We start from the raw sequence: 27,283 nt of genomic DNA, 5'->3' as shown, positions 1-27,283 counted from the left end.
AAGACCCAAAAGACGCCAAAAGCCGTGGATGGCTGAGCTCAGTGGTAGAATCCACACTTTGCACAGAGCACGGCTGTGAAACAGCCCTGTCTGGAACACTAGAAATCATTGCGTGTTGACAGTACTGACCCAGATAGACAAACGGTCTGATTCTATATAAGGCAGCTCCTTAAGTCTGAGAAACACAGCTGGACAGTGGCTGCATTCGGTCATTCGTTGTGCTGTTCTTCAACTCTCAGCCTGCATTTCCACCAAACAGCGGACACAATCAGGAGTCATAGTTAACAGTTAGAAATATGCCCCATCTTTTTTCCCAAACTAAATGCCATTGAAATAATGTCTCTGTACAATAGTTTGCATGCAGTGATGTTTTTAAGATTAGTAAATATGAATGTTTTTCTCTGTTATCGAAAACTAAGATTGCACCCAGTAAGAAATTTGCCTTCCACATTTAAAAGCTGCAGCCTGTTCCTCTGGTTTTTCAGCGTATGTGGTTATCGTCCAAGTTAGCATTTCAGACCTCCAGATGTAGGTCACGCACTGGATAAGTAGGCAGAGCCTGCCTTGCTAAATCAGCAAACTCTGTGACAGTAACCCTGCCAGTTAACTCTGCAGTTAACTAGTTAGATTGATGCAGTGGCCCTGCACATTGACCGCAGTGGAGCTTAATTCCTAAAGAAAATGAACAATATGGGCAGCGGATGAAGAAATGAAGCTGTTTCTCTTCTGTAACTGGAAAAAAGTGTGATCCCAGCAAAGGCAGAAAAAGCAAAAATGGTGTAGTGGAATCATGGAAGATCTGGCGAGGAGGTAGATGTGGTATCAGCAGTGGCCCCTTGAAGGGTAAGGCCTGGGCATCCAGCAGAGTGTGCTGCACAGCTGCAGCCACTTGAAGGCAATGGGGCCCTCAGGCATAAAAGCACCTGCTGAAGGGAGAGTTTGGTGTGGGTAGCAGAAGGAGGAAAGCTTGAGGAAGGGGAGACTGGAGACAAAGAACTAAGGAATTGGTGGCTAATGGACTGCTGATGGACTGATTGATGTGTGAATGGATTTTGGAAGCTGCTGGAGCAGAAACTACTGGAGACGCTAAGGCTGGTGTTTGGCTGCTATGCCCAAGACCTGCTGAGGACCAAGGGGCTGCTGTAGTGGCGGGAGGCTGCAGGCAGGAAGGAGGACCTCTGTAGGTTAAACAGGCCAGCTACCCTGGTGGTGGCATCCAGCAGGACTGCAGGGCAGAACCAGGGTCATTTTTGAGGAAAGAAGGGGAATTAATTAGCTAAAAGTGGGCATAATTCTCCGGGCGGAGCTTGGACTGGGAATCTGGCAGAACAAATGGCTACTGTTCACAGAATCCAGGTTTTAATCATGAAGGGAATACAATGCAGGTGGGACCTTGATATCTGTGGGGGTTCAATTCTGCGATGCATTCTGGGGCAACGCTGAGAGGAGCAAGAAACCTCCACACAACTTGGAAGTGGGTCTTTAAGTGCTAAAAATAGTTCTAGAGGCTGGGAAAAAGCGCGGGATGGCTGTGCAAAGGCAGGAAACATGAGTTTGGTGCCCTTTTTTCTTTTTTAAAGCCCTTTAAATGTGGACCCTAGTATCTGCTGGCAACTGCGGAGAGTCAAATCTGTGGATGCCAGATGCTGCAGGTCCTCTGAACATCAAACCAATGGCATTTCATTCTGTACTAATATGTGATATTGTAAAGCTAACATGACTAAATGGCATAGCTACAAAAAACAGAGATGGGGCCCAGGGTATTCACTGTGTAGCTGTCCTTATCCAGTGGCACAGCTAATGATCATGTAGCCCGGTGATGAGCTCAAAACGCTGTCCCAGAAGTGATATCACAACTTGAAGTGACATCAGGCTCAGGTTTTTTAAAAAGTCAAAACTGGGGCAAAAAGCCATCTCCTCCCCCCAGCAGCTCACTATCCACTTTCTCTGCCCCCTCCCTCCAGCCAGTGCCATAGCTAAGGCATCTATCTGCTACCTGGGGTCAAAGAGAATTTTGTAGCTCCCCCTCCACTACAAAATCAAATGTAATTAAGTAAATCAATAAAAAGTGTGTCCCTTATTGATTAGAGATACTGTGCTGGGATGAAGAGGGACAGTTATTCTCCTGCTAAATAACAGAGAAGCACCACTTTAAAAAATGCTTCTCTACCCCATTAGCAGGGGTAACTGTATTATAATACATGGAAATGAGAGCTGAACTCATTTTAACACCTCATTGGTTCCATGTGGTATGATAATAATAGCTCATTGGCTTTCAGAACAATCATCTCATAGGTCTGTTCTGAGTTAAGGAAATCCACTTTTCGTTTGACAAGGCATTTTTGACTTCATTTTCTGGTTAATTAGCCATACCTTGAAGAAGGCCAATTCTATGCTTGGGATCATTAGAAAAGGTACTGAGAACAAAACGGCTAATATTATAATGCCGTTGTACAAATTGATGGTAAGGCCACACCTGGAGTATTGCGTTCGGTTCTGGTCACCACATCTCAAAAAAGACATAGTGGAAATGGACAAGATGCAAAAGAGAGCGACTAAGATGATTACTGGGCTGGGGCACCTTCCTTATGAGGAAAGGCTATGGCGTTTGGGCCTCTTCAGCCTAGAAAAGAGGCGCCTGAGGGGGGACATGATTGAGACATACAAAATTATGCATGGGAAGGAAAGAGTGGATAGAGAGATGCTCTTTACACTCTCACATAATACCAGAACCAGGGGACATCCACTAAAATTGAGTGTTGGGAGAGTTAGGACAAATAAAAGAAAATATTTCTTTACTCAGCGTGTGGTTGGTCTGTGGAACTCCTTGCCACAGGATGTGGTGATGGCGTCTGGCCTGGGCGCCTTTAAAAGGGGATTGGACAAGTTTCTAGAGGAAAAGTCCATTATGGGGTACAAGCCATGATGTGTATTTGCAACCTCCTGATTTTAGCAATGGGCTATGTCAGATGCAAGGGAGGGCACCAAGATGAGGTCTCTTGTTGGAATTAGAGGACAGGTCCTCTCGTGGATTGAGAACTGGTTGGAGACCAGGAAGCAGAGAGTGGGTGTCAATGGGCAATTTTCACAATGGAGAGAGGTGAATAGCGGTGTGCCCCAAGGATCTGTCCTGGGACCGGTGCTTTTCAACCTCTTCATAAATGACCTGGAGACAGGGTTGAGCAGTGAAGTGGCTAAGTTTGCAGACGACACCAAACTTTTCCGAGTGATAAAGACCAGAAGTGATTGTGAGGAGCTCCAGAAGGATCTCTCCAGACTGGCAGAATGGGCAGCAAAATGGCAGATGCGCTTCAATGTCAGTAAGTGTAAAGTCATGCACATTGGGGCAAAAAATCAAAACTTTAGATATAGGCTGATGGGTTCTGAGCTGTCTGTGACAGAACAGGAGAGAGATCTTGGGGTGGTGGTGGACAGGTCGATGAAAGTGTCGACCCAATGTGCGGCGGCAGTGAAGAAGGCCAATTCTATGCTTGGGATCATTAGGAAAGGTATTGAGAACAAAACGGCTAGTATTATAATGTTGTTGTACAAATCGATGGTAAGGCCACACTGGGAGTATTGTGTCCAGTTCTGGTCGCCGCATCTCAAAAAAGACATAGTGGAAATGGAAAAGTTGCAAAAGAGAGCGACTAAGATGATTACGGGGCTGGGGCACCTTCCTTATGAGGAAAGGCTACGGCGTTTGGGCCTCTTCAGCCTAGAAAAGAGACGCTTGAGGGGGGACATGATTGAGACATACAAAATTATGCAGGGGATGGACAGAGTGGATAGGGAGATGCTCTTTACACTCTCACATAATACCAGAACCAGGGGACATCCACTAAAATTGAGTGTTGGGCGGGTTAGGACAGACAAAAGAAAATATTTCTTTACTCAGCGCGTGGTCGGTCTGTGGAACTCCTTGCCACAGGATGTGGTGCTGGCGTCTAGCCTAGACGCCTTTAAAAGGGGATTGGACGAGTTTCTGGAGGAAAAATCCATTATGGGGTACAAGCCATGATGTGTATGCGCAACCTCCTGATTTTAGGAATGGGTTATGTCAGAATGCCAGATGTAGGGGAGAGCACCAGGATGAGGTCTCTTGTTATCTGGTGTGCTCCCTGGGCATTTGGTGGGCCGCTGTGAGATACAGGAAGCTGGACTAGATGGGCCTATGGCCTGATCCAGTGGGGCTGTTCTTATGTTCTTAACTACAATTCCCAGGAAGCCTTGCAGGTCTCTTGTTATCTGGTGTGCTCCCTGGGGCATTTGGTGGGCTGCTGTGAGATACAGGAAGCTGGACTAGATGGGCCTATGGCCTGAGCCAGTGGGGCTGTTCTTATGTTCTTAACTACAATTCCCAGGAGGCCTTGCAGGTCTCTTGTTATCTGGTGTGCTCCCTGGGGCATTTGGTGGGCCGCTGTGAGATACAGGAAGCTGGACTAGATGGGCCTATGGCCTGATCCAGTGGGGCTGTTCTTATGTTCTTAAACTACAATTCCCAGAAGGCCTTGCAGGTCTCTTGTTACCTGGTGTGCTCCCAGGGGCGTTTGGTGGGCCGCTGTGAGATACAGGAAGCTGGACTAGATGGGCCTATGGCCTGACCCAGTGGGGCTGTTCTTATGTTCTTAAACTACAATTCCCAGGAGGCCTTGCAGGTCTCTTGTTATCTGGTGTGCTCCCTGGGGCATCTATTGGGCCGCTGTGAGATACAGGAAGCTGGACTAGATGGGCCTATGGCCTGATCCAGTGGGGCTGTTCTTATGTACCTTGTGATGGAATACAGATATTCCAATGCATCTCACCAGATCAGACCTTCTCCTGGCAAGAGCTCTTTCCATTTAAATTTACAGAGTGAGGGTACTGTTGACAACTTTCCTCTGCAGATAGAGTGTTGGATCTGTACTCATTGGATCTGTACTTCCCACCAAATATCAATCCTAGATCACATCAGAGAAACGGTATATATATGCCCTGTGTTTTGCAGTTTTTGAAAATGCTTGTAATATACAAGGACTGAGGAATTATGGAGTTAGTTACTGCCAGTCACAAAGTTAGCAACATTTAGCTTCCCGCTACTTGACATCACATTTGCATCAGTAACAAAAGGAAAGGCTGTTTCCACCACTTACTCCATAAGGTCAAAGAGTTTCTTGGGGTCCACCGGAGGGGGGTAGATGACTTCCTCGATATACCTCCGATTGCAGTGTGCATAGGCGGTGGAAACGTGGATGAAGGCCTCCAGCCTCTGCATCTGACGGGCCAGCACAAGGAGCTGTTGGGTGCCCATGACATTCAGCAGGAGGGCGCGCCTGGCCAAGAAAGCAGAAGGCAGCTGTGAAGCGGTCTGGCTGGCATGAACTTCTAGAGCCGTACTCAAGCTCACCTTCCTGGCTCCACAAAGAATGACTCGAGACATTTAAGAGGAGCGGGAAGACCCTCCCCCGGGGGTTAACTTTGGTCTTCATTCCCCAAGCCCCTGGATTTTGTCCAAATAGGAGAAGATGTGGTCATGAAATGGGAGAAAACACTCCTCCCTGTATGCACACACCTTCCTACATGGGCGAGATCTGAAAATCACTGGTGTGTCCTCTCTTGCCACTTGGGGACTGCGCACAGCTCAGTGCTACAACACTTTTTTTTTTTAAGCAAAAGATCCCAGGTTCCATCTGAGTCATTTCCAGTAAAAAAATCTCAGATGGCAGAGCGGAGAATGACCTCTCTTTGACGTTGATTGCGGACAGCTCTAATTAGCCAACACTGGGCTAGATGGAACAAAAGTCTGACTAGATGGCAGTTAACGTATGTGCAGTGGGACTGCTCAAGGTTCCCATAAGGAACAATTTTTTTATTGTCATTATTTTGGGCAACTGGTTATGTGCAAAGTTGAGACTGTACCAGTATCTGATCACCTGGACACTTGGTGCTGTGTGTGTTATATGTTCCCTACTTTGCAATGCTGAAATAACTTGAAGAGAATGCCCCCAGGCCCACAGAAGGCTTCCCCCTAAGTACACCACTGCCTTAAGTTTTACAGTATTATGTTGATTTCTGCAAGACTTTTTGGGAGCCCTTGTGTGGCTAAAAGGTAGGAGTGTCTTAGGGCCCAATCCTATGCAACTTTCCAGCACTGATGCAGCCGTTTCAATGGGGCATGCGCTGCATCCTGTGGTGCAAAGGCTGTCACAGAGGCCTCCTCAAGGTAAGGGAATATTTGTTCTTTTATCTTATTTTTATTTATTTATTTTTCACATTTGTATACCGCCCTTCCTCTAAAGAGCTCAGGGAGGTTTACACAGTTGTTCCCCTCCCTTTGTCCTCACAACAACCCTGTGAGGTAGGCCAGGCTGAGAGAAAGTGACTGGCCCAAGGTCCCTCAGGAAGCTTCACGGCTGAGGGGGAATTTGAACCTGGATCTTCCAGGTCTACCTCCCAAACCACTACACCACCTTGGAGGTCTACCTTGGAGCTGCATTGCAGCTGCATTGGCGCTGGAAAGTTGCATAGGTTTGGGTCTTTAATACGTGCATAAATGGTTAATAAAAACCAAATTTAAAGCCTTGCATTGGAAATATTCAAATTTTTAAAAAAATTAGGCTTTGTTTTTTTTAAAGAATGCAAAGAGACGTTCTTTTCTTTCTTCTGAAATGGAAAACTGAACCTATTGCAATTAAAAATAGCTAAACCTGTGAACGATTTTGGTATGCATTTATGGATCTATCACATATGGTTTATATGTGGAACTCCTTGCCATAGGATGTGGTGATGGCTCCTAGCCTAGATGCCTTTAAAGGGGGATTGGACAGATTGAAGGAGGAAAAGTCCATCACAGATTACAAGCCAGGATGGGTATATGCAACCTCCTGGTTTCAGAAGTAGGATGTCTCTGAAAGCCAGATGCAAGAGAGTACAGGATACAGGCACCTTATTGTCTTGAGTGCTCCCCTATCTGGTAGGCCACTGTGAGATACAGGAAGCGGGACTAGGTTGGCCTGATCCAGCAGGGCTCTTGTGATGTTCTTATGGAGCAGGACTTGGAAATACACCCGCATTTGTAGTGTTAAAACATGCAGTACGTGACAATTTGGAGAAATAAACAAAGGGTTGTTGTTGTTGTTTTTCAAATTGCAACAAATATGTCCCTCTCCCAAGTTGTTTCTAGTCGAAAGGAGGGGTGGTTTTTCTGCCATGAGACAGGCTTCTCCTAAAAACATATGGGCCCTCACCAATCGGGGCAGGAGGAAGCAGGCAAGTGAATTGATGGGACTAAGTTTATTTTATCAGAAAAGAAACAAACATTTCATGTTTTCATTTTCAAACCAAAATTCTACCTAGGACTGAAGTCACACTTGCTAAGAAGCAATTCTCAGTGATTGCTTAGTAGGATTTACTTCTCAAAAGTAAATCCAGCGAAGACAATGGTGTCAAACACAAAGAACAAGGGAGGCGGAACATACTTCAGTGGCTCATCAAAGCGAACAGTCGCAGCACAATGGAAGACAATGTTGACTTCAGAGAGGAGTTCCTGGGTGTCCTCGGGTGTGATGGCCAGGTTGGGCTGGGTGAGCTCGGCATTGATTGGTTTGATCTTCTCGTGAAAATTGGGCCACTCTTCTCGGACTCTGTCAAACACCTGGAAAAAGAAACACAACCATTATGTAAATCTGGAGGAAACCAGACAAAACGAATGACCAGGTTCCTTGGCATTTCACGTAAAACAATTTCATTCTTCATGTATATTCACAGAAACGGTGGCGTTTATTCTAGGGAAGAGTGATGATGGGCTTGGTGATCCATCGTTAGCAAAAGACAATCCATATGTGATCCATATGTTGAGCAAAAGACGCTCAACATAATTCAGTTGAGCGTGACCTCTTATTTCAAACACCAAGTTGCAGGTAAATTCTTCATCCAGTGAGAGCAAAGATTTAGGTCTTTCCAACCATGAACTTTCAATTGCTCTGGTTCAAGACAAGGAGTTCTGCCTGTGCAGTGCCCCCCCCCCCAAGGACTCTCAGTAGTGCGGGGGCTGGGTAAAGGGAATCCTGTTGAAGAGCTCTCACAGGAGGTAGTAGAGGCTCAGACTCCTTTATGCGTCTCCTGCAATTGCCTCTTGAGTCTGCAGATTCCCTTCTCAATCTTCTTCTTCTTACTTGTCTTCAAGTAAGTGAGATTTCCTTTCCTCGTACTCCTCCAATCCTCCTCCTTCATACAGAGGCTCCATGGTCTCAACAGGAACAGGATACTCCTGGGTCCAACCTCCCCAAGGGCTACTTCCTTCCAATCCACCTTGGGCTGTCAGTCCTGGTGCATCTCCAAGTGAACTGTATCAGCCTTTCAATGCAATACCTGGTCCAAAAAGTAGCTAGATTATCCAGGTTCTAAGGTAGTGCTGGCTATCAATGCTTGGCATTCAATTGATGAGTTAAACACACATACCCACAAAGGAGTTCCCAGTCAATAGTTATCTGTAGTTATATCCTCCATTTCTCCTCAAGGTTCAACATACCCTTCCTTAACCTTTCCTCATAAGTCTTGTTTATCAGAATGCCAGCATCACTTTTCCCTACTTTTATCTCACTGCTCAATTCTTCCCTATTGGTTAGGATCAAACCAAGCAGGGCCAATTCCCTCCTTTCTTTCTCTGCCTTTTGAAACAGGAAGTTGTCAGAATTGCCTGTCAGGAATTTGTTGACGACTCAGTGCTTAGTGCTATTTGTCTTCCAATGGGTATCAGCGTAGCAGAAGTCCTTATTACTATGAAGTCTACATACAAGAATCCTTGGCACACAGTGTTATGCTGCCTCTGAAGATCAGTTCCATGACCTGCCACTTTGTCCAATATCTCTTTAAAGACATGGACATAGTGGCCATCAGCATGTTTTGTAATAGGGAATTCCATAAACTATGTGTTGTATGAATAAGTACTTTCTCTGTTGTCTTGACCGAAGCTGTCAATCAATGGAATTGGTGAATCTAAGATCTGGTGGCATGTGAGTGGGACAAAAATTTCTCTCTAGCCACTTTTTCCACACCATGCATAACTCAAAAGCCTGAATCATGTCCTCTCTTAGCTGTCTTAAAAAGCCTCATTAGCTTTAGCCTTTCCTCAAATGGAAGGAATCAACTGTGGTTGTCATTTTCTGCACTTGCAAACTTACTTTGCAAGAATACAGCTGTGGCTATTCTATTAAAAAAACAAACACACAAGAACACCCAAAAGTCTTAGTCAATCCAAATTCTGCATCAGGATACCAAATTATGTAAGCAACATACAGTATGCAAATAACCCATTTTGCATTGTCTCTTTACATTATATATTTAATTATTTTGCATAATTTATTATGCATATTTGTTACGCTTTATTTTTGTTTATGGCCCCCTGAAGAATTTCTTCTCATTCTGATAGTCATGCGAAGGGGCCAAGAGCTCTGCCAGCACCAGCATAGTCTTGGACAGTGTTCTCCAGCCACTGGCTCCAACCGTTTAGCAGGCATCACCCACAAACTCTCCAGCCAGTTTTGCTTTCTTAAAAATGAAAGGTTCTGTGGGAGGAGAATTCCACCAGCCCCCTCAGCTGCAACAACAGTAACACTCTTTGGGCAGCCTATGGGTGACGTATCCGCTTCACCCGTCTAATCCAGGCAGAGGCACAAGCTCAGCCGTCCGCTCTGCCCCTTCTATTTTGCTCCTTCTCCTGGGATTTAGTTCTAAGCTGTTGCTGCCGCCTCCTTCTCCCCGCCACATGCAAACAAAGCATAAATTTATTATGCCCACTTAGAAGGAATTCATGGACATTTCTGCACCAGTGAGTAGCGCACAGCTTTTAATCAGATTTGGTGTTCAGAGTGCGCTGAACACCAGGTGGAGTTGCCACTTCCAAACATGACAAAAAGGTGGAGATGCCACTTCCAGGCATGACAGCTTGGAGACAAAGAGGCGGATTATTCTGCAGCAGAGGGAAGAGCAGGGAGGAGGACAAGGCGATGACGGTTTCAGCACTGCTGGGGATCCTGCACAGACAGCTCCTTAGGCTCTGGTGTTAAATGAATGCAATTGTGAGGGTGTCTCTCATAAGCCAATTTGCTCGAACCGCAGCAGCTGTCAGTGCGAAGCTGGCTCAACCACAGAGCTCTGAAATAGTCATGCACACTGTTTCCTTTAAGTGCCAGTACAGCCCTTCTTATTTCAAACACCTGTTAAAAGCTCTGGCCCTTTTAAAGTCTATCTACAACACCGCTATTGTGTCTTGTAACCCAACACTCTAAAGCAGCAACTTTTAACTGATGTGCTGCGGCACGTTTGTGGGCCACGAAAGATCCGCAGGTGCGCTGTGGGAGTATGGGGAGGGTTGCACACTGGTAGGGCTATTGGGAGAGGCGAGCCCCCTGCTAGTATCACGATATGCCTTGTGAATTGTCAGACAACTGATGGTGTGTCCTGATATTTTAAGCGCCTTGTCAGAGCACAATCCTATTCTTCAGCTGTGCTGTGGCCACTGCTGTGGCTGAAGGTGTTGCGAACATGCCATAAAGCCAGTCTGCAACACTTTGGGAGTAAGCAGCGCTGGAGGCGTGGCCTGCATCGCCAGATCAGTGCTGCATCCAGACCTGCACCTGCTGGTACAAGGTGCTGAGTGGCGGTGGCATAGCTGGAGGGGGGTGGAGCACTCAGCCTGGCGGGGAGATGGGCGAGTGGCCCCTCCCTTTGGAGCCTTCCTGGTGGGGGGGCAAAACAGGGCCGCTCGCCCACCTCCCTGCCAGGCCGAGTACTCCGCCCCCCTCCAGCTATGCCACCACTGAGTGGTGCAGGTGTGGGAAGGGTGTTGGGAAGGGGCATTTCTTGTTAGGGAAAAAGCGGAACAGGGCTGGATCCAGTCTGGGAGAGGGGCAAGACTGGCAAAGCAGGCCTCTGCATATCCTACTGAAAAAATTCCACAGGCTACTGAAAAAACTCCACAGTCAGGGAATTAGAGGACAGGTCCTCTCCTGGATTGAGAACTGGTTGGAGGCCAGGAAGCAGAGAGTGGGTGTCAATGGGCAATTTTCACAATGGAGAGAGGTGAAAAGCGGTGTGCCCCAAGGATCTGTCCTGGGACCGGTGCTTTTTCAACCTCTTCATAAATGACCTGGAGACAGGGTTGAGCAGTGAAGTGGCTAAGTTTGCAGACGACACCAAACTTTTCCGAGTGGTGAAGACCAGAAGTGATTGTGAGGAGCTCCAGAAGGATCTCTCCAGACTGGCAGAATGGGCAGCAAAATGGCAGATGCGCTTCAATGTCAGTAAGTGTAAAGTCATGCACATTGGGGCAAAAAATCAAAACTTTAGATATAGGCTGATGGGTTCTGAGCTGTCTGTGACAGATCAGGAGAGAGATCTTGGGGTGGTGGTGGACAGGTTGATGAAAGTATCGACCCAATGTGCGGCGGCAGTGAAGAAGGTCAATTCTATGCTTGGAATCGTTAGGAAGGGTATTGAGAACAAAACGGCGAGTATTATAATGCCGTTGTACAAATCAATGGTAAGGCCACACCTGGAGTATTGTGTCCAGTTCTGGTCGCCGCATCTCAAAAAAGACATAGTGGAAATGGAAAAGGTGCAAAAGAGAGCGACGAAGATGATTACGGGGCTGGGGCACCTTCCTTATGAGGAAAGGCTACGGCGTTTGGGCCTCTTCAGCCTAGAAAAGAGACGCCTGAGGGGGGACATGATTGAGACATACAAAATTATGCAGGGAATGGACAGAGTGGATAGGGAGATGCTCTTTACACTCTCACATAATACCAGAACCAGGGGACATCCACCAAAATTGAGTGTTGGGCGGGTTAGGACAGACAAAAGAAAATATTTCTTTACTCAGCGTGTGGTCGGTCTGTGGAACTCCTTGCCACAGGATGTGGTGCTGGCGTCTAGCCTAGACGCCTTTAAAAGGGGATTGGACAAGTTTCTGGAGGAAAAATCCATTACGGGGTACAAGCCATGATGTGTATGCGCAACCTCCTGATTTTAGAAATGGGCTATGTCAGATGCAAGGGAGAGCACCAGGATGAGGTCTCTTGTTATCAGGTGTGCTCCCTGGGGCATTTGGTGGGCCGCTGTGAGATACAGGAAGCTGGACTAGATGGGCCTATGGCCTGATCCAGTGGGGCTGTTATGTTCTTATGTTCTTATCCTAACCCCTCCTCCAGGCCTGCCGGGTGTTACACTAGGATTCCCAGATTTGTGTTAGTTATATAGCTGGTGTGGATCTGAGAAGTCCCATAGGGATGGCTGGGGCCTTACCCTAAGTAAGGGGAACTATATCCCCTCACCCCAAGGAGATCTCCAACCACCTCCTAACCTGCTTTGGATACAGAGCAGGCCATTTCGGCCTGGCAGTGCCAGTGCAGGTTAGGACTGGGCTGTCCTTGTGCCACGAGATGAAAAAGGTTGAAAACAGCTGAGCTAAGAGACATGAGGTTTCATGTGCAGCACATTAATGAGATATTCAGGTGGCTTCCTCCAGCAGAGACAAAGACAGAAATGTTTATCTTATCATTTGCCGCTTTTAAACATGCATCCCAAATCTAACCCAGTCCAAATAAACACTGTTTACAAATGTCTTTTCGACTAAGTTTGACATTCCATATGACGGTTCTCTATTTTCAACACCGTTTCTATGGAAACCAGTTCCAGTGACTACTTGGAGGGCTACAGGATGGCTGCCAAAGACAATTCCTGCAAGCTTTGATTTGACTTATTTTGTCATCTTATCTTCTAATATCAAACATTCTGTAACACAAACATAATAATAATAACCCTTAATTGCCAAATAAAACTTTCAGAAATGACCTTGAGAAAGACGGGCAGCCCTTACGCATACTAATAAAAGTCTGCTGGGGAAACAGAAAGAAAGAAATGAACACCCACAAATCCCAGCCAAGCTCACTTAGAGTTGGGTGTCTAGCACAACACAGTTTGTTAACTTCATTTCCACAGATACCATCTGGGTTTCGATGTCATGCTAAACCATGGTTTCGTGCCACTGTCACAAGACTCTGGGCTTGTACTCCCCTTCCCTTCACACGAGATGGGAAGAAATGTGCAATTTCCACTCCAAGTGTGAAACGTATGGGAGATTTATTACTGCATTCAAAACTAAGAAATCCCAGTGTGTTTTAACCAGAGATTATAAACAAACCAGAATCTTAGTTTGGTATCCTATCTTGCTTTGCAAACAGGAACTCTTCAGTAGTGGCCCCATGGTTGGCAGACTGGCTTTCTCCAGAGACCAAGACAAGCTTGAGGCTGCCTGCCTAGTGGGTGGCCACTCCTCCCCTCTTAGAGTCTCCTTTCCTGAGCCGACTGAGCACTGCAACCTCAATTTATTTCAAGATTACATGTAATTTTGGGATTATATGAAATCTAAGCTGGGCAAAAACAGCCATGATGCTGACTACTTGCTGGTCCATAATCACCAGTCACTTTGCTCTATAAGCTGGAATTGTTCCCAGCACGCCCTGTGTTAACTCCTTCGTTTAAAAATCCTGCGCGGAGAAGGGGCGAGATCCCCATGCTCTGAGAACTGGAACGCAGTGATCTTGCCTTGCCCTCTGCAGGGGCTCTTTAAATAGAAGAGGAAACGTGGAACTTGCAGGGAATGATCCCAGATTACAGAGCCAAGCAAGTGGTGAGCTTTATAAGGTTGAACACTTACATATGAAGGGCGGTACACATAATTGTACATTCAGAAACTCTGATACGGACATTTCCTGGAGCTAAACAACAAACCAATGAACCTAAATACAGTAGATAGCTAGAAAAGATAAGCCACTTGACTGAAACTCATAGTTTCACAGAAGAACAAGGAAAGGACCAGAGAGTCTAACTCTTTTATATGTAGTCTGAAATGTCGATAAGGAAAGTTACAACTAGCACAAGTTTGTGGATAAGGTCCAAAGAACTCAACATCCGGCCTGTTTCAGCTAAAGCACAGCATGATGGCCACAGCAGGGCTTTACCTGTAAATAAATGTTTCCAAAACAACCATTAACTCAATTAGACTCTGTTAAGTCAGAAATGCAAGAGGGAATAAATTGCTTTTATTGCTGCTTCTTAAACAGATTGTTTGCAAGAAAAATGGTGAGGACATGAAGAAGGTATGTGGCCTTAAGGCCTGACTAGGGGAGTTGAGTGCTACAGATTGGACTAGTAAGAAGGGGTGGTGTAAGGAAGACATCCTACGACTTTTAGAACCAAGTAGAGCCTCTCCACAGTTTAGGAAATTACTCAAATGTAGAAGAAGCCTCAACTCTGGAGAGATCCAGAAGTAACATCTGTGGCGCTGCCTAACACATTTTTACAGAAACATGAATGTGGTTGAGTGAAGAGCACAACTCTTCGCTCACAACAGGAGAGGAAACTGAACGCTTTCCACATGCGCTGCCTCCGACGCATTCTCGGCATCACCTGGCAGGACAAAGTTCCAAACAACACAGTCCTGGAACGTGCCGGAATCTCTAGCATGTATGCACTGCTGAGACTCCTGCGTTGCCTCGGTCATGTTGTGAGAATGGATGATGGCCGGATCCCAAAGGATCTCCTCTATGGAGAACTCGTGCAAGGAAAGCGCCCTACAGGTAGACCACAGCTGCGATACAAGGACATCTGCAAGAGGGATCTGAAGGCCTTAGGAGTGGACCTCAACAAGTGGGAAACTCTGGCCTCTGAGCGGCCTGCTTGGAGGCAGGCTGTGCAGCATGGCCTTTCCCAGTTTGAAGAGACACTTGGCCAACAGTCTGAGGCTAAGAGGCAAAGAAGGAAGTCCCATAGCCAGGGAGACAGACCAGGGACAGACTGCATTTGCTCCCAGTGCGGAAGGGATTGTCACTCCCGAATTGGCCTTTTCAGCCACACTAGACGCTGTTCCAGAACCACCTTTCAGAGCGCGATACCAGAGTCTTTCGAGACTGAAGGTTGCCAGCGTGTGAATGTGGTTGCATGAAAGGTGAGCATGACCCAGGCTACTCTTGTGGCATATTGCCTGGGCTGATCGCAAGGTCTCACAAGCCACAGGATGACAGGTCAAACTTTGGTTCTTCAGAGAACCTGCCACCCCTCTCTAATCAAGTTGGTTGGCTTAGGACAAGCCTTGTCTTTCTTTTGGGGAAATCCCACAACCAGCTACACCTTGTTTGGTCAGCAGGCGTGAACCTGTAAGCAGGCCACATCCTGGGAGCTTCCTGACTCTGAAGTAAACAGAGGTGTTAGTGAGCCCAAAAGAGGTTCCTTCAACATTGGTTTCCCTCACCAACTTCACTGTAAACTCAAGCAAGAGTGGTGTGAAAATTAAGGCCTAGGCCACCACAGGCCGCAGCCTCTGCAGGGAATAGTACAATACAGGCACCCATCTCAGACAGGGAGATGGACCATCAAGAAACAAAACAAAGATCTGTAAACCGCCTTGTGAAGTTTGTGGTTGAAAAGCGGTATATAAGTATTCTTTATCATGGATAATAATAAACAGCTGGGGCACAGACCCCCCTCATTTCTGCGACTAAGATGATTACGGGGCTGGGGCACCTTCCTTATGAGGAAAGGCTACGGCATTTGGGCCTCTTCAGCCTAGAAAAGAGACGCCTGAGAGGGGACATGATTGAGACATACGAAATTATGCAGGGGATGGACAGAGTGGATAGAGAGATGCTCTTTACACTCTCACATAACACCAGAACCAGGGGACATCCACTAAAATTGAGTGTTGGGAGAGTTAGAACAGACAAAAGAAAATATTTCTTTACTCAGCGTGTGGTTGGTCTGTGGAACTCCTTGCCACAGGATGTGGTGACGGCATCTGGCCTGGATGCCTTTAAAAGGGGATTGGACAGGTTTCTGGAGGAAAAATCCATTATGGGGTACAAGCCATGATGAGTATGCGCAACCTCCTGATTTTAGAAATGGGTTATGTCAGAATGCCAGATGCAAGGGAGGGCACCAGGATGAGGTCTCTTGTTATCTGGTGTGCTCCCTGGGGCATTTGGTGGGCCGCTGTGAGATACAGGAAGCTGGACTAGATGGGCCTATGGCCTGATCCAGTGGGGCTGTTCTTATGTTCTTATGCTATTCACTTGCTTGCTCACAAATTGCTCAGCTATCCACTGGTACTGTGCCAAGTGCCCCCATACCACCCAACGCTCTGCTACTCAAGAACCACTGCACCAGGCATTATCCAGAACTTGCATCCTGTCCTCTCTTTCGAGCCTCTCTTCCTACTTCTCTGCACCCTTCCTCTAAGGCAGCGATTTCCAACCAGAGTGCAGCAGCACACTGATGTGCTGGAAAAGGTCTGCAGGTGTGCTGCAGGAGTTTGGGGCATAGTAGTTGAGAAATGCTGAAAATCTCTTCCAGGTTCTGCTGTTCTGATTCTAGTGATCTGCCAGCAGAGGAAAAGGGACAGACCATTTGTCACTACATACAGTTGCATATACTAAATACACAGCCACAGAACACAAGCTGAACAAGTGCCCAAGTCTTGCCCATATTTTGAACTCACTCACTCACTCACTCACTCACTCACTCACTCACTCACTCACGTGCGTGTGAAGGAATCTAAGGCCAAATATAGAAGAATCGTGAATTAGGCCACCCATATTCACAAGCCCTCAGGAACACTGGGAATTGCAATATACTGTGCTAATAATATCACAAGCAGCCTGCTTAAACCTATTTTCCAGCCTTGTGATTGAAAATGGCATCTGCTCACCCCTCCCCTCCTGTCCAGGGGAATTCAGAGCATTTTCTGTAATTGCATTTGCGGGTGTGTGGTTCATCGGAACCTGGAGAGATTTGGGCAAAGGGAGTGTAAGGTCACAGCAGCCAATGTCCCCGCATCAGGGAGGAGTGCGGTATCTATGGGGGATCAGTGCGACGTGGCTGCCCCACCAGATGCCTCCCTTGGTGTAGAAAAAACAACTTGGACTTGATTAAAGTGCCACAAAGGCAATTTACTTTGGCGAGTATCTGTACATTCATTGGGATGGAGACCTCTGTTCTTTCTCAGAGCCTGCCTACCCCCCTTTAACACCCCTTTAATATGTTGCTCTTTCTTCCCAGGTACAGACATGCCCCTGCGGAACAGAATGGCTCCTGGAAGCTGATTCGGACAGTCAGGGAGCCGCGGCCTGATTGCGACATGGGATGATTCTCCTGCTGTCAGATTTCAGGGGCTCAGGCCTGGGACCTCGCAGCTGCTACCACTAGGTCTTATCCCCTGCAGAAGGCCAGTCAAGGGTCTTGCCCTGGCAGGCCTCTCTTCTGGTGGGGGCTGGATAATGCATCCTCCCAGGTGTTGGGAGCTCCCATGGGCTCTGTCAGGGCAAGGGCCAGGTCAGGTCAGGGCCTTATTCACAGGGTGCCTGGCTTTCCTGGGGACCAAGGCTTTCCTCATGGCTCCCTCCAGACAAGGGGTGGTCCAGGTCAGGGGTCCTCCGGTGGGGAGACAGCTCCACTGATCACCCAGCCACTGCTGCTTATGGCATGACCTTCTCTGGCAGCTGCCTGGCTCCCTTGGAATCCTGTGGCTGGTAGCAACGCTCCTTTCAATCTCGCAGGAGCGACGTCAGCCACTCCATCCTTCCACAAGACACTGCTGGCGCTGCCAGCTTCACAGAGCTCTGGCCTCAGCCTCCCTGCCCGCTAGGCTCAGTGCAGCAGGGACGTGCGGTGGGTGGGGAGGCAGGTGAGGCAGAGCCTCCCCCCTGGAGTCCTTCGAAAAGTGCCACCGCCATTGTGGGAGGCGCTCAAGCACACTCAACCCATGCTCAAAGCACATGGGTTGAGAGTGCTTGAGCACCTCCCATGGCAGTGGTGGTGCTTTTCAAAGGTCTCTGGCAGGGAGACTCTGCCTCGCCTGCTTCCCCGCCCACCGCATGTTCCTGCAGCGCAGCCTCCTATTGCAGAGCTGCTTCTGGCTGGGTGGCTCACTGTGGCGCTCTCTGGGTGGCCAGGCAGCAGGGCTCCTTGGGCCTCACCTGTGCTCTGTCCTGCAGCAGGGAGAGACCCGGACGTGAGTGCATCATACGAAGGCACACCGTTTACAGCATGGAGCTGGTTCATGGTTAGAAATATTCGCTCCTGAACCAGCCCCTAGTTAAACGTTAACATAACCAAGATTGAGTTTTGTGTGTTTTTTTTAAAGAAGTGGTAAAAGAAACATTCAGGAGAAGATTTCAATGTCAGTGTGAACAGTATTGTTTCACCTACAAAGACTACTTTCAATGTCGTTTTGGCAACCATTTTCTCCCTGATAACAGAGCTACAGTTTCCATGCAAACTACAGTGGAGGTATAGTTTTGCTTTTCTCCTATAGCATGCAAGTATCAAGATGATCTTAATTAAAGGCAGACTCTTTTTTCTTTCTTTCTTTCAACATTTTGGAGAGAACAAAACCTCTTTCATACCTTCGTGATATCAGCTGAATGGAAACGGAAACTAAACAGACTTAAGGGATATCCCCCAAAGCATGCAGGAAAGATGAGGGAGCCATATGATGTAGCTGACTTTGCAGCCATTTTATTGCCCTGCTGATTCAGGTCATTAATCAGGAAAAGTGTTCCAGTAACTCCTGACTGCACAATAAGCTGGGGAAAAATAAAGATGCGGAAGTTCCATCACGCATAGCTTTAGTATAAGAACAACAACAACAAAAATGAATCTCTACATGCTCCTCCTGAGGACAAAAAGGGAAAGATCATTTGTTTGGGCAGCTCTCTGCAGTGATAGAAATGGGCTATGTCAGATGCAAGCGAGGGCACCAGGATGCAGGTCTCTTGTTGTCTGGTGTGCCCCCTGGGGCATTTGGTGGGCCGCTGTGAGGTACAGGAAGCTGAACTAGATGGGCCTGTGACCTGATCCAGTGGGGCTGTTCTTATGTTCTTACCACAGAGGTCAGTGTGCCGTGAGACAAAAATAAAACGCTGAAAATTGTTGTCATAGATTTTTGTTTCAAGTCAAACTCCTTACCTTGCATTTCACCATATCCACCACTCGTTCTTGCATCGATTGTCCAGACTTGGGCCTCACAAGAATATAAACAGCCTTCACATCCGGGCTGGAGCGCAGCAATTTCTCCATCAGTACTTTGCCCATGAAACCTGTGGCTCCAGTAAGAAGTACTGACTTCCCATTGTAGTAAGTGGCAATTGAAGACATGACGCTTTCTTCCAGTTTCTTTGTGGCGTTACCTAACAGGAAGATGAAAGAGTTTCAGACTTAGATGCTAGTCATTTCAGAGCCAGGATATGGAATGGTCCTACAGGCACTTATACAATGTATCTCAGTATATCAAGATGCCAAAAAGACACTGACTCCAGATATTTTGTAAAGTTGGTTCCATCAGAATTCTTAGGTAACATTCCTACTATTATAAAATTTTCAAGGATACACTACCAACCTCTCGGCTGTGTTGCAGTTTAGAGACACACATACAGAGAGAGAGAGAGAGAGAGAGAGAGAGAGAGAGAGAGAGAGCGTTTTCAATACTTTCAGATCCATGCAATTACTCAGAAATTTTGGAAAGATTTCAGAAAGAAGAGAATCTGAACACCTTGTAACATCGTAAAACTGAATATTTCTACAGTACTTTCTGAGGCTGCAAAGGGCTTCACATGCATTACCTTGATCTTGCGCTTATAACAACTCTATCAAGTAAGTAAGTATTATCTCCTTACTGCAGCTGGAGAACTAATGCTAAGAGGAAATGGTTTACCCAAGGCCACCAACTAAGATAATGGGAGAAGTGAAAAGTCCTGATTTGCAGCTCAGTCTCTAAGGGCCCAATCCTATCCAACTTTTCAGCACTGATGCAGCAGTAATGTAGCCCTGAGGTAAGGGAACATATGTTTCCATACCTTGAGGAGGCCTCTGTGACTGCCCCGCACCAAGCAGGATGCAGCACATGATCCATTGGCACGGCTGCATCAGTACTGGATAGGACTGGGCCCTTAGACTGCGATTCACAAAGTTTTCAAGAAGAAGCCCACTGAATTCAAAGGGGCTCACTTCTGAGTAGAGATGCACACTCTTGCACTGTCAGCCACTACCCTACATCAGCTTTCTGGTTGAATAGAGGGCAGGTCCTCTCCTGGATTACAAACTGGTTGATGTCCGGGAAGCAGAGAAGTGGGTGTCAATGGGCAATTTTCACAATGGAGAGTGGTGAAAAGTGGTGTGCCCCAAGGATCTGTCCTGAGACCAGTGCTTTTCAACCTGTCCATAAATGACCACACTGCTTACATTGCTTGATCGGCATAGTGGAGACAGAAAAGGTGCAAAAGAGAGCAACAAAAATGATTCCTGGGCTGGGACACCTTCCTTATGAGGAAAGGCTACGGCGTTTGGGCCTCTTCAGTCTAGAAAAGAGGCGCCTGAGGGGGACATGATTGAGACATACAAAATCATGCAGGGGATGGACAAGGTGGATAGAGAGACAATCGTTCCCCTCTCACATAATGCCAGAACCAGGGGGCATCCATGAAAGTTGAGTTTTGGGAGAGTTAGAAAATATGTCTCTACCCAGCATGCAATTAGTCTGTGGAACGCTTTTCCACAGGAAGTAGTGATGACATGTTGCCTAGATGCCTTTAAGAGGGGATTGGACAAATTTCTGGAGGAAAAGTTCATTACGGGTTACAAGTCACAGTAGGTATGTGCAAGCTCTTGGTTTGAGAGGCAGGCTGCCTCTGACTGCCAGATGCAGGGGAGGGCACCAGGACGCAGGTTGTGTCTGTTGTCTGTGTGCTCCCTGGGGCATTTGGTCGGCCATTGTGAAATGCAGGAAGCTGGACTAGATGGGCCCTTGGCCTGATTCTTCGGGCTCTTATGAAATATGATAGGAAAATCAGCTTACAGACCAGTCCCACAGTTTTCCCCGTCACATTATGCACATCCACCAAAAGAGGCTGTATATGAGTGTCACTTGACACGGCTGCATGTTTTCAAAAAACAAAGGGATAAATACAGGGAAGTTCCCTCCAGTGGCTCAGCTAGAAGGGGTGCAAAGCACTAAATTTGCAGGGAACCTCACTGCAAAGTGCAAGTGGCGCCTCCTCCTCAGAACCAAGCATATGCCTCCATTTTGCTCTCACCAGCTGGAATGATTCCAAATGGGAGGGGCCCCTTGCATGCCACGGTGAGGCTCCCTGCAAAACTTAGTGCTTTGGACCCCTTCTAAGCTACGCCACTGGTTCCTACATGTGTGTGGAAACACTTTAGGGAAATGCACAGGGATTTGAGGATGGAGCATTGCAGTAACCTTCCTAGAGGTTTTCTAGGAAATACTGTATCATAGTGGTCATATTCCAGAAAAGCTCCAGATGACACACATTGTGAAGCTGGAAAAAGCCAACTGGTGACTGCCAGGTAGATTTAGGAGACTCTCCAAGGTACGTATTCGATCCTTCAAGGGAAATAGGATTCCACTCAGAGAAGGCCCAGGTCAACCAGGCTGAGGCTATCACAAAATTCCTGACAGGTTTATATAGCCTTTCTATAGAAAAGTACCGGTTGTCTAAGGGTGTTCCTTTTTTTCAGAAGGAACACTCCTAAAACCTTTTGGTAATGCATACGTACAAACACACTGACTGTACCAAGCCACCCTCTTAGCAAATACTGCTCCTTTCCTAAAGCGTCAGCAAAATCCTGAGAGTGGCCTGCGATTCAGATTAGGCCCAAACAGGTGGGAAAATGTATTCCCCGTGCTCTCAGTCTTACCACTGCAATCAGCTTGGCTGTAACATCAGAGCACATTGCACAGTGCCTTTTGCAAACCTGCTTGCAGGCCTTTTCTTTAAATGCCTGTCCAGGTCTCAGACTCTGCTTTACCGGAAAGGGAGACAGGAGTTAGGTAGCCAAGGGGCATGTTGCACTTAGTTTGGAAATTTGGAGTTAGAAAGACTTCAAATGCAAATCAAACAAGCAATAAAACCTGCAGGCAAGGTGACTTTCAAAGGGCAGCACGTCTTGCTTCTTGCAAGGGTGAAGTTTCCCACTATCCTGAGCACGTCCCAAGACCTTTCTTCCCTTGTGAGGGGACAGTGCTGCAGGCTAATTTGATCATGTTAATGATACAGTGGTGCCTCGCAAGACGAATGCCTCGCACACCAAAAAACTCGCAAGACGAAAGCGTTTTTGCGATTTTTTCTGGTGACTAGCAAGACGAATTTTTCTATGGCCGTGCTTCGCAAGATGAATTTTTACCTTTTCCATTTCTACTATGTCCTTTTTGAGAGGTGGCAACCAGAACGGGACACAATACCACAGGCCCACATGTGGCCTGACTAAATATGCAACCAAATATGGGCAAGGCGTCCTGCCAGCAGGACTATAAACAGCTGCAAGAGATGGCAATCTGGGCTCAGTTGGGCCACTCTGAGGGCCAAATCCTATCCAATTTTCCAGTGCCGGTGCAACTGTGCCAATGAGTTGTGTGCTCCATCCTGAAGTGGGGAGGTAGTCACAGAGGCCTCCTCAAAGTATGGGAACATTTATTCCCTTACTGTGGCGTTGCATTGCGGCTATGCCAGTACTGGAAAGTTGGATAAGACTGGGCCCTGAAGCCTCACTTCAGGGAGAGAGAACTGTAGCTCGGCTCAGCCAGCCTCAGGGAAAAACACAAGGATAGCTGCTTGGCTACTGAGGCCTGGTTCAGCATGGTTTCATACATATTCTTCTCTACGTGTTGTTCTGATTTTCTTTTTAAACAGAAGTTCCTTACTATGTTCAATCCGACTCCCATCTCCATTTTGTTATACAACACAGTCTAGCCCAGCCATTTTCAGCCACTGTGCCATGGCACACTGGTGTGCCACAAGTGGTCCACAGGTGTGCCACAGGAATTTGGGAGAAGGTAATTTATTAGTAAGGCCAATGGGGGATGTGAGCCCCCCACTGGCAGCATGGTGTGCCTTGTCAATTGCCAAAAACCCGATGGTGTGCCTTGACAACTTTCATGCCTTGTCAGTGTGCCATGAGATGAAAAAGATTGAAAATTGCTGCTCTAGCCCCAGGTAGCCATGCCAGCTGCTAAATGGCAGAGGAAGAGGGAACTGTGGTCTTCATGCCATGCACAGCAGTTTTATGCATTTTTAAGAAGAATTTATGCCAGCTTTCACTTCAAAAATTCTCAGAGTAATCACAAGCACAGACTTGTGAAAATCAAAGCACAGACTTGACGGCAACAAAAGAATACAAACCAGCAGCAATCAATTAGGGAGGCCTATTAAAAGATATTAAAATTAGCCTAGCCATACGCTGGAAGACCCAGGCACATAAAACGGTCTTTGCCTGGGGCAGAAAAGTCATCCGGCAGTGCAGATGACCTGGCACCCAGAGCAGTGATGTCATGACATCACATGACATCACTTCTGGGTCCTCCCCAGAGGAGGGGTGCTCACTGCAGTGGCTTCACAGCCCTCCCTGCTCCTCCTCTTGTGGAAGCTCCTCTTCACAGGAAAAGGAATGGGGGGGGTGAAGCCGCCAGCACCTCCATAACTGCCTGGGGGCAGTCATGCACCCCTTTTGGCATAGGGCCCTTAGCAAGTGCCCCTCAGGCTCCACCCTAGTTACACCTCTGAGGTTGACTGCCAGGCAACCCACCCTGGGGAGGCCATTCCACATGATGAGAAGGCACTTTCTCCAGCCCTGTCTTCCAGAAGGTGGAGGAACCTAAGCAAGGCCTCTGAGAGAGATTTAATGTTCAGGTAGCTTCCCATGGGAGGAAGGTGGTCCTTTGTCTTCCCAGGTGATCTCTGGCTGACTGGAGTTGGAGACCTTTGGTTTGATATGGCCAGACCGCTCTTCATCATCACCTATTCTGCATTCTCAATCCAACAGATCAAACCTAAAATGTCTCTTCGCTATGACATATGCACAGTGCATACACTCAGTGGCGTAGCTAGAGGGGTGCAAAGCACTAAGTTTTGTAGGGAGCTTCTCTGCAGTGCGCAAAGGGTCCCTCCCCTTCGGAGCCAAGCATACGCCTTTGTTTTGCTCCCACTGTCTGGATTGGTTCCTGGGCAGGGGGCCTTTGTATGCTGCAGTGAAGCTCCCTGCAAAACCTGGTGCTTTGCACCCCTCTAGCTACGCCACTGCATCACTTCAGTGCAGAAAAATCCAGTCACACATGTTCCCTGCCCTTCACAACTGGGTTGTAAGTTAGGCTTGTGTGCGCACAATGTTCAAGGCACAATGTTCAAACGGCAGTGGAAATGCTGAATAAGATGACCTGCTTGTTCTGGTGCTGTGGAGCCAATGTTATTTGCCTCTAGAATAGGGGTCTCCAAACGTTTTGGCCAGAGGGCCTCATCAAATGTCTGGCACAGTTTTGAATAAATTAGAGATGGAACTTAGATGTGTGAATAAATGAATGAATGGGCTCATTCATTCAACCTCTCAGGCCCGTAGAATACCCTCCAGATGCAACCAGAGTGTAGTTCCAGTCATGTTTGGCAAAGTGGGCCAGGGGCTTTCAGGGGACAAGAGGCTGGCCGCGGGCCGGATAGAGGCTCGCCACAGGCTGCATCTGGCCCCCGGACTAGGGTTTGGAGACCCCTGCTCTAGAACATAAAGTGATCTGCCCATTCTACACCCACAGAATGTGTATGATTTCAACTTTCACTACAGCCCTGGCTGTACAGGAACAAAGGTGTGCTTGTTTCCTGTAGCAGAGAGGCACTACGCTGCAATGAGTGGAATTGGGGAGAGCAACTGGGGAGAGAATTGGGGGAGCAGCGACAGAGGTCATTGTCAAGGCTTCAAAGACTGGCGCTCATGGACATCAATTAGCCAGCTCTGATATGCTACACTCACCTGTCCTCTGTGTCCAACACTGTACAACTGCTCAGAGCTCCAGGAACCTTGACAAAAAACAAACAAACAAAAACAAGTATATGCAAATATAAAGAAAAGGTAGGTCCCGAAGCAGGGTCATGCAGTGGGCGGGGAGGCAGGCGATGCAGAAGCTCCCCGCTGGAGTCCTTTGAAAAGCGCCTCTACTGTGGGTTATGTTTGCTTATACACCTCCCACAGTGGCGCTTTTCAAAGGATTCCGGCAGGCTCTGTCTCTCCTGCCTCTCCTGTTTGTTGTTGGCATCCTTCAGTCTCGGAAGACTATGGTGTCGCGCTCTGAATGGTTCCGGAACAGAGTGTCCTCTCCAGTGCGCGAAGCCTGGGTAAAGTAGGTATGGAGGATAGGCTGTTACCCATGCAGCAAATCCCCCCTCTCCATGTCGCTGAAATGGTCCAATGGAAAGGCAGAAGCCAATGCAGTTGGTTCCAGCGGCGTCGCAGGAGTTGCCAGAACGTGACTGTGTTCAGCCATGAACTGCCTCAGGGACTCCGGCTCCGGATTTTGCCTCGAGGTTGACTCCTGAAGCCTTTTCCATAACTGGATGTAGCCACAAGGCAGTGGAGGTTTGGGATCAGAGTTTTCCTTCTCTCAGATGAGCTGCCTTCCCAGGCTGACGAGTCCCATCTACCCGGTGGCTACCCATCTACCTGCCTCTCCACCCAGCGCATATCCCTGCTACTCAGAGCTTCAGGCACCTTGTCAAAAAACTAGTACATACAAATATAAGAAAAGGCAGGTCTTGAAGAAAGATGGACTTCCACGAGTAGGTACATTTAGTAAAACATTTGCAGAGGAATGCATTGTGTTGCCTCTTACTCCCAATTCCCATAACTTGCCATTCCAGTAACATTTTGGCTGCCCCCTCCCCAGGGAGTGCTTCTAATACCAACGTTTAGTCCTTGATTAAATCCTTAATCCATTCCAGAAAAGTGACACAGCAGGTCTACTGCCACTGGATTTTGCAAGTCCAGTGGCATTCCTACAAAGCTCTCTCATCGTAATAGAAATTTTAATCACTTCTGAATCTTAGGGCCCAGCCCTATCCCATTTTCTGGCGCCGACGCAGTCATGCCAATGGGGTGTGTGCTGCCCATCCTGTGGCGGCGAGGCTGCCATTTGTTCCTTTACCTTGGGGTTGCATTGTGGCAGCATCGATGCTGGAAAAGAAGGTTGGGTCCTTAGAATCTAAAACCACAAATTACGGGCAGTTTCTTCCAGAACAGGTCCACAGATAAGGGCTGCAGCTGCAGAACACTCTAACATCTGTTTTCTGTTGGGTTAACCAAGAAAATGCCCGGTCTCCTTCCCACTAACTCAACCAAACTGAGTGAGTAAACCAGACCAGAAGTGCCCCAGTTTGAGTAGGGAAGAGTGCCAAAAATGAAACTTGCAGTGAGCGGGGGAGGGGGAGGAATGAGTTGCTAAAAACAGAATGTTTAGCCAGACAACTGGGATATAAATGCCTTGAGGACTAAAACTGGAGAAAGTCTGCCTCGTGTGCACTAGCAGGTTGCTGACCCTCCCTTCTCCTGACCCCGACATCAAGTCAACACGTGCTTTGCTCCAGAGCATCATGCCCCCCCCACCTGCCCTAACCAGCTGCAAAATGCTGAGCAGACTGACCTTGTACCCCACTGCCCCAGGCCTGGGCAATAGAAGGGCTTAGCCCAGAGAATTCCAAAAAGAGGGTTAACAGAGAGAGAAGAGACCCGAATGATAAAAACGTGTTTTTTGCAGCTAATATACTGATGCAGTCCGTTCATTACCCCCTCCCCCAATAAATAAAAATGGTAAAGGTGACCCCTGGATATATTTTACATTGAATATCCTTGGGTTAGCATTAAATTTTAAATCAAATTTTAAATGCAGAATGGGTTTTGCTTCATCTTTGCAGCCTAACTGATCATTTAAGCCAGGAAAACAACTTTCCCCCTGAAATGAGAGAGGCAACTAGTCACGTAGGAGGTTTGCACAGCCTCTCAAAGACGCATGAATTGCTATTTCAGTGTTTTTCTAACTGCATCTATTATTCATGGAAACACAGATCTGCTTTACAAGAAGTCAATCAACAAAAGGCATTGAGGGATGGTTCTCAATTGGGCACTTGCATCCATTCAGCACTGAGTCAACCAAACTCAGCTAAGTAGAATAAAATGAAACTGCTCTTTGCTGCGAATCAGCTGGTTTATAGATTACGCATTACTTATCTTTTGGCTCTGGGAACAACCAAGAGCCAAACATTGAAAACTCTTGAATCAAACTCAGAAATTCGATCAAATTTCACAAACTGTCTATTCATATTGATTCATCATCCTTGACTGCATACTTCTGAACTTAGCGATAGATATTAGAGGACAGGTCCTCTCATGGATTGAGAACTGGTTGGAGGCCAGGAAGCAG

The 27,283-nt window shown here is 47.3% G+C and overlaps 1 protein-coding gene across 3 annotated transcripts in view; it reads right to left on the bottom strand.

The window, feature by feature from the left end:
• The window catches only part of FAR2 (fatty acyl-CoA reductase 2), a 100,495-nt gene that overhangs the window by 27,435 nt on the left and 45,777 nt on the right, over positions 1–27,283 (bottom strand). For 2 of the 3 annotated variants that reach the window (XM_066632097.1, XM_066632095.1), the window contains exons 2-4: positions 19,000–19,220; positions 7,458–7,633; positions 5,133–5,312 (exon numbers count right to left, since the gene is read on the bottom strand). In XM_066632097.1, the coding sequence (XP_066488194.1) occupies positions 5,133–5,312; positions 7,458–7,633; positions 19,000–19,188 (545 nt within the window). In that variant the 5' untranslated portion in view covers positions 19,189–19,220. Of the gene's footprint in view, positions 1–5,132; positions 5,313–7,457; positions 7,634–18,999; positions 19,221–24,843; positions 24,891–27,283 lie in introns of all 3 variants that reach the window. The other variant, XM_066632096.1, reaches the window with a different exon arrangement.

This window comes from Tiliqua scincoides, chromosome 6 (assembly GCF_035046505.1).
Source record: "Tiliqua scincoides isolate rTilSci1 chromosome 6, rTilSci1.hap2, whole genome shotgun sequence".
Lineage (NCBI taxonomy): Eukaryota > Metazoa > Chordata > Lepidosauria > Squamata > Scincidae > Tiliqua > Tiliqua scincoides.
Note: the sequence above shows the minus strand (reverse complement) of the source record. Positions and strands in the feature narration are given on the sequence as shown.